General features: G+C 38.6%; 1 protein-coding gene across 11 annotated transcripts in view; it reads right to left on the bottom strand.

Moving 5' to 3' along the window:
* TNS3 (tensin 3) overlaps positions 1-13,829 on the bottom strand; it is a 174,796-nt gene that overhangs the window by 34,852 nt on the left and 126,115 nt on the right. For all 11 annotated transcript variants that reach the window (XM_072327308.1, XM_072327312.1, XM_072327305.1 and 8 more), the window contains 3 exons: positions 11,735-11,913; positions 11,290-11,407; positions 11,104-11,187 (listed from right to left, as the gene is read on the bottom strand). In XM_072327308.1, the coding sequence (XP_072183409.1) occupies positions 11,104-11,187; positions 11,290-11,407; positions 11,735-11,913 (381 nt within the window). The remainder of the gene's footprint in view (positions 1-11,103; positions 11,188-11,289; positions 11,408-11,734; positions 11,914-13,829) is intronic.

Raw genomic sequence — 13,829 nt, 5'->3', positions numbered from 1 at the left:
AACATTGTTCAGAGTAGGTTTTATTTGCAGGTCAGGAAAATGAGTGGAAACACTGCAGTGCCACGATGGGTAGCACACTTCCTGTTCAGATTGTCACAGTACACCAGATTTTCTGAAAGGACGAGTACAGGAAATGACTTGATATGGACAAAAACATACAGGACAATTTAAATCTTTCCTGAAACTAATTACTCAGTTGCTTTCAAATTTTGAGAAGCAAAGTACTTGCAACATGCACACTACACCATTTTCATAACTTTGAACTACACAAATTGGCTTGATTACAGAGATGAATACAAGCAAATTAAATATAATTATGCTTTCTGTCAAAGACAAAAAGGTACACTTATGCTATTCATTCTAAGATTATTTACTCCTATCAGCTATTTCTATTAAACAATTTCATAATGATAACAGTCAGGACACACAAACAGGGAGGACAGACTCTAACAGACACCAGACTAATCAGGGAAAAAATGAGGGACAATCTCTGCGACAGAGGCAGAAAAGTGTATTAATGCAGCAATCCACAAGTGCCAATAATTACTTTGAGTAATTTATTACATGATTACACTTTGTTTTTCATGGTTCCTGGAAGAGATAAATGCAGATGAATACACTCTCCAAATTCCTATAAACAATGACTACTAGCAAAAATTACTTTCAATAGAAAACATTCTCACCGATGCATAAAGAGTACTATATTCAGAAGCAACATTTGAATGTCCAATTTCCTTTCTGATTTGCATGTTTTAGAAGCTTTTTATTGTTTGGCTATTTAATCAACAGTAAGATTTGTCAGAGATGACATATGAAGGTTCAGTTAGTGAAAAAAACATTCATTTCCTAAGCTTTGTACAACTGCACCACATGCAACAACAACAACAACAAGATTTGCAATATATATACAAATATATATGTATATATGCAATACAGATGCAACATATATAAATATATATGTAATATGTACAACAAAATAGAACTGTGAGTGTATTTGAGGCAGTAAGAGCTGGGGAAGGGCTGAGGGAAGAAAGAAGAAAAGCTTTAAATAACACAAGTTATTTTTTTTCTGTAGTCAGATGAGATATCCTTAAAGTAGTCAGATGAGATATCCTTAAATGGCAGGAAAATATATTTATCTTTTCTGAAAAGACTATAAACAAGTATCACCTTAACTCGTAAGTATTTAATTACAGACTAGAATAGAATAGTTCACTTAGAAAGGATCATCAAGTCCAACTTCCTGACCACCTCAGGGCTAATGCAAAATTAAAGCATACTATAAAGACCAAAATCCAAATGCCTCTTCAACACTGACAGGAGCATCAATCAGCTTGCTTGAAAGCCTGTTCCAGTGTTTGACCACCCCCACAATAATTAAGTGCTTCCTAATATCTAGTCTGAACCCCTACATCTTTGTGCCATTCCACAGGTCCTTGGTTACCAGGCTGAAGAGATCATTTTCCCTCCTCAGAGAGGGACAGAGAACAAAAAGGTCACCTCCTTTTCTCCAGACAACCCAAATGTCCTCAGCTTCTTCTTACAGGACATGCCTTTCATCACTGATACCACCCTTACTGCCTTCTTCTGAATGCTTTCAAAGGACTTAACTTCTTTTTTGAATATTGTATACAAAATTCAAGGCGAGGCAGCACCAATGCTAAATAGAAGAGGAGAATCGTATCCCTTGGCTGGCTATGCTGTGTTTAACATATGCCAAGATGCAGTTTATCCCCTTGGCTTCCAGTGCACACTGCTGGCTCATGTTGAGCCTGCTGTCACCAGCACCATAAGGACCCTTTCTGTTGAGATGCTCTCCAAACACATCTGACATTGCCTCATTCCAGGTAAAGAACTTGGCATTTTACTTTGTTGAACTTTATACGTTATATACGTTAATGATTGCTCAATGATCCAATTTATCTAGATTCCCTTTCTGCAAGGCTTCTTGTCTCTCCAGCAAATCAACAGTACTTCCCAGTTTAATGTCACCAGTAGGCTTGTTGAGGATACATTCCAATCCTGTATCTAGATCATTGATAAAAGTGTTGAACAGGACTGACACTAGAAGTGAGTGCACTGGTGAAAACCTCTAGTGACTGCCTGACAGTCAAATGTAGCCCCACTCATTACAACCCCAAGTTTTACTGCTGAGCCAGGTGACCCAGAGTAGCATGAGCTACTATCTCATGGGTAGACAATTTCATGTAACAGTTTAAATTGGACTTAAAGGACTTAAGTCCTGTTGGGCTTAAACGTCATCTAGTCTAATTCCCTTGCAGCAATCAGGGATATTTACAGCTAGATCAGATTGCTCAGATCCTGGTGCAGCCTGAACTCGAGTACCACAGAATCACAGAATCATCAAGATTGGAAAAGGCCTACAAGGTCATCCAGTCCAGTCATCTATCTATCACCAATAGTTCTCACACATCTCTCAACACAACATCTAAACATTCCTTGAACACCTCCAGGGTCAGTGACTCCTCCACCTCTCTAGGCAGCCCATCTCAGCACCTGACCACTCTTTCAGAAAAGTAGTATTTCCTAACATCCAAACAGTATCCTGGATATATCTCCAGGAATGAGGCATTCACTGCCTCTCTGAGCAAGCTGCTCCAGTGCTTCACTAACCACACTGTAATAATCTATTTCCTTATATCCACACTACAGCTCCCATTTTAGTTCAGATCTCCCCAGCATGACTCATTTCACCAAGTCTCACTAACATTAATAATTCTATGAAAGGACCAAGGATCCCAGTTCATCTCAGTTGTACCTCATACTGTACGCACTGGTATATAAGCTTTTCAGATGTGCTTCTAAAACCTTAGTGCTCCCTGGGGAGGCATACATGCTTCCATCAGCCTTGCCACTCTCTGGCGGTGCTGTACATTCCCTTGGCTTGATCTTAGTGTTCCTAATGATATCTCATTCCTACACTGATCCTAGTTCAAACCTCTCCCAATCTTGCTAGGTTACTAGCCCTCATTGGGACAGGTGGGTCCCGTCAGGATCCAGCAGACCTTGCTTTCCAGCAAGATACCTTTCTTCAACAGGAAACCCCAGAGGAGGGTGGCCTTCTGTGACTTATGCAGCAAACCCTGGTAATCCCACAACTGAAAGAAATGTGTGAGCCAATCCCAAGTCATATGCACATCAGATTTTGTGATGAATATCTGAATATGAATGACTTTATGAAACAGTATGCTTTAACCGAGGTGGAGAAAAATACAGAATAGTTTATATTTCCTCTCTTCTAAAAGAAGAAAGAAAGAGGGAAGAAGCACAACAAGCATAAAAGTAGGAGAACAACATCTTAAAAACTAAGCAACATGGATTGTAAACATCTAAGCAAGACTGAATATGCATCCTTATATAACACCAGCAGCTCTGTAATTCTGAAATTATAAAGCACATTGAACTTGTGAATGCAGCAGGCCAGAACTTCACAGGTACCTAGACACAAGATCATCTGAAGTTTTCAATTGTTCTGAAAAGGTGTGCTCACAGCTGTAGTACTTTTATAGCTGTCCCTCAGACTATATGGATTACTCCAGCGTATCTCTGTAACTGAGTGACACATCATAGGAGGCCTCACCCTGGCAAATTTTTAAAAGCTTCATATAACCACAGCAAGGGAAGCTGTTCCCATGGATGTTTCTTAATTTGTCCAACTTATTATGCCTCTGGTGGCGCAGTGGTATAAGGTGCTGCTTGCAACACCAGAGGCCCGGGGTTCGAATCCCCCCTGTGGCACAAGTGGTAGAAATGCTGCTCTGCTACACAGAAAGGCTTGAATCCCGGGAGTTGGACTCGATGATCTCTATGGTCCTCCCTTCCAACTCGCATGATACTGTGATACTGTGTGAATACATCTCAAAGAAAAGTATGGTTCCATGTGTGCTGCTAACTAGCAAAAACAGGTACATGCATGCAATAACAATCCACATCAGCTAGCTGCCTGCTCATCCAATCTTGTATTTCTGTTAAACTTATGATTAGTTTCTGCCTATAGTTTACCTCCTACATCATCAGAACCAGCAAAACCTATTTTTAAGGCTCTTCCCTTTTTTTTTCCCTCCCTTACGTATAACATATTATACAAATATACTTTCAATAACACACACATACACAATCATAGTTAGTGACAACAGTGTATGTGGAGCATGATTTTTTCCCCACTGAAGGGGAAAAACAGAAACCAAACTCTCTAAAATTGAGTGCTTGTCCAGTATTCAGTGAGTCAGTCACCCATCATTAGAGAACAAAGAAAAAAGAAAACACACAAAAAACCCAACTACTACAGCAGCAGCCATTGAACTCACCAGTGTAACAGGCTGTATTTCAAGTTTAAAGCATGAGGTGTATCTGTTTTGGGACTCAGAAGGGACTACAGTACTGCAGAGGCTTACATACATGCATTTTTTTCCTGTGCAGTAATATAACTACATAAACATTTATTTGACATTTACAACTTCAGATTTACTGTCTTTCTTACCATCTGAAAGTTAGAAGTGATGAACTCTTATAGATACAAGTGAAAACAGAAAACAAACATATTTGTCCAGCACCTTTGGAAATGCTGTAATCTTTTCAGCTCATAGGTGTAGCACCCAAGAATGGTCAATTTTCCTGGACAGTAAATACAGAATAAAGAAAGAAATGCCAGATAATGCTAATGCATTACAAACCAAAAACCAAAAAACCTTACTTAGACTTTTGTTCTCTATTCCACTCATTCAGAAGATCTCCTCTAAATCAAGCCACAAATTTGAATTCAATTTTCCTTCCTTTAAGAAGCCTGCTCTACTGTCCCCATACACTGTACTAAATATCAAGTGAGAATTAAGTCAGAGAGAGAAATCTGGCTCAAATGTGTCAGTTTTCATACTCCAACAGGAAAGCTCAGTTCAAGTCCTGCTTATAATCATGCTGAAGAGAAACTTCCATATGACACAAGTGCTCATACTTGCTATTAGATTTGCATGGGAAAAGCTCCCATTTTTCTAGATGTTACTTAGAAAAAGGCTAAGCTTTAGATCCAACAGGTGTAAAATACAGAATACAATCATACTTGTAAATGCCAGTGTTAAGAGCGTGACTGTGAAAGACTTCATCGTTCATTGCAACAAAATTATCAATGCGTTCAAGTCACAGTATTTACTTCACTGGTTGCAATTTTGTTGCCCACTGAATTTATAACCTTCCACAGTAGGCAGACTCTAAGGTATCAGAACATTCACACGACTAGGACACTGATACACTGCTGTTCTTTTTGCCTATCCACCGACCTCTTCTGAACTGCTTTTCTTCTCAAGAGCAACTCAACCTGGAATTTCCAGAATACTCCAAGCTCTTACAGATGACTTCTGGAAACAGTTCTTTAACACACACATATGTACAAGCCTTTGTGCTCCTATCTGGTAAGCTTAGATACGATCCAAGTATCTGCTTATATGCTGTGCTCCTTGAAAGAAAAAGATTTAGACTAGAATGAAATTTCTTAAATATTGCATAGTAAAGGAGATATTTTGAAAATATTCAACATTTTCTGTTTTATTTCATGTTTTTCTAAACATAGCATTCTTTTTCAAACATTCTTCTATGAAATTAATTGACAAAATATTTATGACAGTTGAACACAGGCAGAGTGTGTTAATCCCAAGGCTGCACTTTGGGCATAGAAATAAATAGTAAGAAAAGTAAATATGTCTTAGTACAGCAGGAACTACTCACTGAAGTTAGACTTTGCAGTTTCATAGAGTATTTTGAACTCAAACTTCCTATCAGTTCAAGGGGAAGTGAGTGCAGGATAAGGTCCCTCTTAGTTATGCAGATCATAGTATCATAGTATCATAGTATCATAGTATCATAGTATCGTGCGAGTTGGAAGGGACCTTAGAGATCATCGAGTCCAACTCCCGGGTTTCGAGCCCCCTGTGTAGCGAAGCGGCACTTCTACCCCTGCGCCACAGGGGGGGGATTCGAACCCGGGCCCTCCAGTGCCGCAGGCAGCAGCTTATACCACTGCGCCACTGGGGGCACACAAACAGATCTCAAGTTTCATTAAAAAGCACAGTTTATGTATACCCTAACCCTAATGGTAGGTGGCTTTATTAACTCTGTAAGTGAATCATCTAATCATCTCCCATCTGGGGGTAAAAGTCAGTTTACAGAAATGTTTAACTAGCAGACACCCTTCAAAAACATAGAATGAAAGGTATTAATCATATGTTCCTTTTAGTGGATATAAAAATAGCAAAATAACAACACTGGGGAAAAAAAAAAAAAAAAAAAAAAAAAAAAAAAAGCCACAACATATGTTTTAAAGATAGTTTGAGATTATATAACCCCAGCATTTTGGAGAATGAAAAATATTTTTGTTACTTTTGGATATACTTTTCTTGTAACCAAGTGTAGAATAAATCCATCACCGTGGGCATCCCATCTTAGGAAACTAGAGCTACTACTATTCACTATTCACTGCACTCCACACTTAAAGGATCCTGGAACAACCTCTTTTACCATTTACTCAGTTTTATTTATGCCACATTCAGAGTTTCTGCTTTTCTTGAGGGAGAGAAAGTTTACTCTGCTTACTTTCAAAATCGCTAAACTAATCCTCAAATTCCTGAAACAAAATGGAAAGCTGAACTGAATATTTTTCATGGTAGAGTACTGTCTTTAGATGATGTATTAATGTGCGTAAAATAATTTGCTATAACTAGAGATTGCCATAATTTAAGTTGGATGTTGAATGCTGTAATTGTTTGACACATGGCACAGATGAGCTGATTTTTCTCCTTGAAGAGATGCACATTTAAATAGCTTAAATTAACATTCAGATCCACCAAAAGTGCTAAATCTCTGAGCCATTTTTCATCTCCAAGTCCCATCACAAATTTTCTTTGGATTCCATAAGGAACTTGCTTTTATTTTGTTATGGAATGTTACATTTTGTTATGGATGTTACATTTGTTATGGAAATGCCAAGTTAGAATAATAAGATTGGAAAGGACCTACCAGACCATCTAGTCCAACTATCTTCCTATCACCATTACTACCCACTATGCTACTAAACCGTATCTGATAGTACCTCACCAGATGTCTCTTGAACACTGCCAGGGATGGTGATTACACCACCTCCCTGTGCAGGTCATTCCAGTGCCTGATCACTCTTTGAAATAAAGAAATTTGGCAGTGCTTTCTGAATATAAGGTCTCTTCTGAATGCAATTGTTGAAAACTGACATGATTTCTATACAAATTAAGCACAACACCTTATTATTTGTTTCAACAGAAGAGTACTCACCTGTCCATTTTTCACTGAACACTTTTCCCTCACCTGTGATTTTTCATTTTTTGAGTCCCGTTTTCTTTTAAGACATTAGGTACACTAAAATACTGGTTATCACTTAGTTTTATTCATCAAGGGGCACAAGCACATATAATGTAACGCACACAGGTTTCACTGTGACTGAATGTGTGTGGCAGGAGTGAGAGATGGAGTTAGCAATGCACTGTGCCCTCTCCTAGTCCAGGTTTCATCTGTGACAGTGCCAATTGCACACCAATGAGATTCCTCATACAAGCAACAGGGCTGTCATTCTACCATCTGTATTGCTTCAGTAATACAAATATATTAAGGCTGGTTCAGGTAATATGGAAAAACATGATGTCACATCTGCTGTTTGTGAGTAGATGGGTAAAGAATTATAGATCATCTTCCTTTGTTCTACAGATTTATGACTTCTGCTGCAAAGTGGTGCCTTTTACAAATGCTGATTTTCTGCAAAGCTCTGTCTAAGCTTCAGCCAAGTCTAAGAAAGAGGCAGCTTCTCATATTCAGTCTGAGGAGTGGAAGGCAGAAAGACTCTGAAAATGGAAGAGATGGTTAGCCAGAGTTCAGTCAAGCAGCTTGCTACAGTTTTGTTTGTTGCTACTGTATACAAAGGAACTTCAATTAGCTGTATCCTGCCTGAGACAAGAGAGCCTTTATAAGCTTTAAAATGTGCTTCTGTTCCCTCGCTGATGTGTAGGATTCTTCCATGAGATATACAATGGCTGTTGCATTACCCTAAGAGCTGTATCTGCACATTATAAAGCAAGCCAATTTGTAGACTGTTCAAATTTGTCTCAAGAAACAAAGTATCTTTCAGAAGACATTTCAGAATAAACACAAGTGCTGTATTACTTGCAAGCTATGTAAAGAAAGGAAACAGACAACTGAACAACTACAGCAAGCAACCCACTGTAACAGCAGCACTTACAAGAACGAGCTGCATTCCTGAATACATACTAAAAAAGACTGAATTCGCTCATTTCTGCAAGAGAACATAGCTTCGCTCATTTCTGCAAGAGAACATAATTCTGAAAAGGAATTCTGTTAGCTCTAGCTGATGCAGGCAGGATGTCTTTAAGAAATTAATGGGGAGAAAGAACCATTAGGACACAGGTGACAAAAGGGAGAGAGATACTTAGCAGCAATGAACTGACTCTTCCTAACACACTGCTTTCATCAGGAAAGACAATTCCAGGGCTAACAGTACTATTTATACTATACTATAACAGTACTATTTATACTATACTATATATACAGTGTTCTAACAGGCTTCAATGAAGATGTCATCCCTCAGAGTTCAATGCATTAAAAATTAGATACATTCTAGACACACAATACACTGTTTATGGCAAAAATAACTTACAAAAGACCAAATAATTATGCTGTTTGATATGCGTAAGACCAGATGTCATTTGAGTTCCGGAATGTGTATATAAACACATGTATTATTCTTTTCAATTGTACTGATATAGGTTGGTTTGCTTAGCAATAGGGATTAGTTCATTAGTATAAGAACCAATACATTAGTTTATAAAAAAGGAATCCATACATAATTGTTCTAAAACTTTCCATTTCCGATTTAGTGGGTGAACAGTCTTGCTTTTCCTGGCCAATATGGTGTTCAATATTCTATGGCATGATGCAGAAGGAATCTGAAGGTGGTGGGAGTTTGTCTTTCCCCTCTCTTGTTCAGGGCCTATAGCAGATATTTGACAAGAATTTGTTTCCGCAAGGTCTACTAGTTTGTCTGCTAATTTTTATTTATTTATTTATTTATTTCTTCCCCCCAATAGTAATATGAGAGCCAAAATTCTAATAGTATTTACTTCACATTTCAGGAGTCATGGAGTTAGAAAATAATTTGGTCTTAAAATTAATACAAGGATTTGGGAAATTACTAGTTTGGGAAATGCCAATTTCCCTAGCATTACTGCCGATACCGAAGTCTAGTAAAGATCCCATCCAATGGGGAATTTTAACTCCAAAAACTTTTAGTGTATTAATAGACATTAGCACAGGGGCTGGACAAAATCCATCCTACACATCATGGATTGGATTGCTAAGTGATAAATGGGATCATACAAGGAAGTCCCATGGTGTTTTGAATGGAAAGGAGAACCTCAAGACTTGAATAACATTGACATATAAGGAAACATATAAAGAAAAGGACAGCAGCTGACAAATGGAATTGTAAGATAAAATATAATTGTACCAGTTTTGGACAGGAATGGGTCAGAAACCTGACTGGTATATGGCAATGGCTGCTGGTTGCATCTGTAGAAAGCCTGATTATATGGGAGGAAATCTTGGAGGGTCAATCCAGTGTAAATCCTTCACTCTCCCATCAATTGGATATATGGTACATAAATTCACTAAGCCACCAGTTTAATACTGGAGCTTTAACCCTGTGATCACTTTGGAAGAAAAGCTCTCTGTCTATGACATTTGGGTGGAAAATGAAATGATCAGAGGATCCTAAAAAATGGCAAGGACCATCCACTAAAGTATGGGTAGGACAGGGATTTCAAACTTTATTCGCACTAAGAATTAAGGCTTCTGAGAATACAATACTAGTGTCCAATCTCACTTGGCAAATTGAAAGCCTTGCAAATGCCAGTAGGCAAGGCCTTCTGACAATTAACAGACAGGTCCAGGACAATAGTGAAAGGCTTTTGCAAGCTAAATTAGCCTTGGATATCTTGCTGGTTAAAGAAAAAGGATTATGTGGTTATCTTAAATTAGATAAAGAACACTGCTGTGTGCACATTCCCAGTGTAACAGAGAAACTCAATGAATAAGTGGACTGGATCACTAAGATAGCAGTAGGAATAAGGGAATTGAGGGGAAACTGCTGAGAACTCAAGGATAAATAAAACTTTACAAAACTTCAGAGGCTGCAAATCTTGCCAAGCGTGACTGTTTTCCTGATTATGGCAATAGTCACAGTTATGACTACTGGGTGTGTAAAAACTTCCCTAATGTAGATAATATAGACCCAGGTTCATTCCACTGAAACACAATTAATAAGAAATTATATTACAGCTGCAAGTTTACAAGAACAATTAAACTACAAAAAAGGAAAAAGTGAGAATTGAAGGAAAAACAAGGAGGAGGTGTCCTTGCAAAACAAAATTCAGGAAGAACAAAGTGATGGATAGGGGGTCTGTGCAAAACAAGATAAAGAAAAAACTAAGAAGAAGAGTTTCAGTCACAAGGATCCAGTTAAATAAATATTGATATATTGAAGGTATTGATATTGAAGGTATATTGCAGGAGCTAGCTTAGCACCTGTGTGTAAATCTTGTTTTCTGGGCAGAACAAAGAGTGATAGGCTTTACAGGATACAAACAGTTCTACTTGTGCAAAACATCAAACTCTGAATCTAGATTACAGCGTATTTATTTAAATGAAATGAAGAGGGAATGAGCTAATAGACGAATCAAGATAAATGTGAACCCTGAGTACCTCTGCAAATATGGCAAGGGAGAAGGGCTCACTAATACTGGGGTACAGGGATGAAAGAGGGGCTGTGTCCCTCAGTACTCTGGTAGACCCCACGGGGGTAGGCTCTAGTAGACTCTCCCTTTATTTAAATAATGAAAGCTGAAGACTGTCTCTTTTTGAGATAAAGATGATTGAGTAAGCCTGTTGGAGCAGAAATTTTCCTAGTGGAAATCAGTCCTAGGACTGATCACTCCCACATTAGTTGCCTTCATACACAGTTCTGTTTCAAATTATTATGTAGTATGAGACTCTTACCACGACTGGTTTTGTACAGCCCAGACAGGCTGCTGACCTTTTGGTTGGAGGAAATCCGCTGATGGTACAGTGGAGGTGTTTTCACTAAGACAGAAGGAAAAAAAAAATAATTTCTCTTCAGTAATAGGTAAAATGTTAGTTGTACTATTAAAATAAAGAAAGAAATGGAAGAAAACATTTCCTTACCATACGGTGTCTCTGGTGGCAGTGAAAAAGCCGGTGTGGATGGGACATCTCCATTTCCATTTCTGGCTAGGGAGAAGATTCCTCCATATATTTCATCTTGACAACATGCCACAGACATCTATAAAGGGCAGGGAAAAAAAAAGGCAAAGAAGTGTTAAAATTTTAACATAGTCCTAAAACATAACGGGACGTTATTCATCAGATTACAGAAGGCTTCATGTAATCTCATCCACTGTTCCAGCAAAGAACTCTTGAAATGTTAAAACCACACAAACAAATAACAGAAGACAAGAAATGGCAAACTTAAACACTGAATTGCATTTCTGTGATAACTCTTCTTATTGCCACATTGCAACTGGCAAATTGCTTCACACTGATTTTAGATGCTGAACATGAACATAGAACTCCGTGTTGGCCATTTCTTGCAAAATTCTTCACTGTTTACCTCTTCAGTCTCCCCCACAGGGATTAGTGATCCTGGATTTACAGCCTGGTCAGTGACAAGAGGCTTCATCCATCCACACCCGCTGTACAGTGACTGCGCAGGGAAATCATTGTCGTACTGTCCAACACTTAACTTTCTGTTCCTTCCCACCATTGCATCATTATCTTTTGAACCTGTTGCTGAAAAACAAATATGTAAGCCAATTAATAATGCTTTTTCAGATGCAATTGTTGAGATAAATGATTCTTATTATGCCTTCAGCAATTCTGTTCAAGAACACTCATGAAATAATTGGTTTCACAACTGCTTTAGAAAGCCACAAAGGTGTGGAAAAACAATACAAAAAGCCACTGACATTTAGCTTTGCTCTCAGAAGTTGGAATGTATCTGCAACACACTCAGTTCCAGTGGAGAGGAGCTGCATGTTTTGTTACTCCTAAGGACAATGGCAGAGACTATCAGTGGAGGCTGCTCTGGGCAGTCAGACAGGAAACCCTTACTTCCAACTCCTAAAACACAACAGGTTTCAGCAGTAAAAATATTGTTTTCCCAGAATGCATTTTCCCAGAACAACCAGCTTTTTAGCTAACAAAGACCCTGGTTCTTATAAGCCCAGCTCAATTTACACTTTTTGTGACACAGAAAATAACCACAATTACGGAAATTAGATATTAGGTGAACACAGGAGCTGTAGCTTTTTGGAGTCTAAAGAATGGAGTACAAAAAAAAGTAAGCTGAGCCAACAGAACAATCCAAGTTATTCAGGGGGCATAAAGCAGTATTCATGTTGAAAGACAATTCACAATTAACAAATGTCATCAGCTACAGCTTTATCATTAGCAACATTTTTTCTTAGTCATCCACATCTACAGACACTTTGAGAAATTTCCACAACTATACCATGCTTTTTTTTCTTAAGAACAAACCAACAGTAGGTGTTCCCTTTCATTTCTAGTCCCAACTAAGCTGAAGAAAGATGAACTCCGCCAGCATTAGTTACACTAACCTGAGAATTCTATGCTTATAAAAAAAACTATCTGAAAATATCACAAAAATATAGTTTCTAGATGCAACATGTCTCTGTACAAAATGCATTCACTTGGTTACCAAATAACATACATTATTAGCACCACATACCACATACACGAAATAGTCACAGATATGAGCTGTAAAATTAAAACATGAAAGACTAATTTGCAGATGTTGCCCAAAAAATATCAGCTGTAGTGACATAGATAGATGCCACATTTTAGAATTGCTGGCACAGGTTATCCTTATCCTATATTGCTTAAGAATGACTAACCATAACCTTGTACAGTCAGGTAAGTTGTAAGGCCTTCCAGAACGTATCAAACTACCTTAACTGATCTTACTGCACAGATGGAAGAAATTCTTACCCATAATGAATAAAAGAATCCAGAACTTATCTAGCAGTCAAAAGACTACTGTGCGGATACAATCCTCCATCTTTCAGGAGTCAGGAGTCCCTGTACAGACTCTCCTGGGTGACAACAAATGCTTCCACATAGGAAACATAGAACCACACCATCGAATGGCTTGGGTTGGAAGGGATCTCAAAGATCCAACCCCTCTGCTGTGGGCAGGGCTGCCAGTCACTAGATGAGAATGGCCACGAACCCATCAGGGTCCTTGAATGCCTTCAGGGATAGGGCATCCACAACTTCTCTGGTCAGCCTGTTACAGTACCTCGCCACTTTCTGAGTAAATTTCTTCCTAACGTCTAACCTAAACCCCACCTCTTTCAGTTTAAATCCATTTCCCTTTATCCTATCACTACCTATCCATGTAAAAAGTTGGCCCCCTCCTGTTTGTAAACTCCTTTCAAATACTGAAAGGTTGCAATGAGGTCTTCCCAAACCCTTGTCTTCTCCAAGCTAAACAATCCCAACTACCTCAACCTTTCGTCACAGAAGTGACCTAGCCCTATGATCATCTTTGTGGCCCTCCTCTGGACCCTCTCCAATAGCTCTGCATTGCCTTCATCTGTGCTCCCATGGCTGACTCAGTGCTTGCCTCAGGTGATTAATCAGTGGTTCAGGCTGTGACTCAGCAGTTCCCATATACTATCTCAGAT

The sequence above is a fragment of the Excalfactoria chinensis genome, chromosome 2, assembly GCF_039878825.1.
Source record: "Excalfactoria chinensis isolate bCotChi1 chromosome 2, bCotChi1.hap2, whole genome shotgun sequence".
NCBI classification, from domain to species: Eukaryota; Metazoa; Chordata; class Aves; order Galliformes; family Phasianidae; genus Excalfactoria; species Excalfactoria chinensis.
The sequence above is the reverse complement of the archived record's forward strand: the minus strand, read 5'-3'. Positions and strand labels throughout refer to the sequence as shown.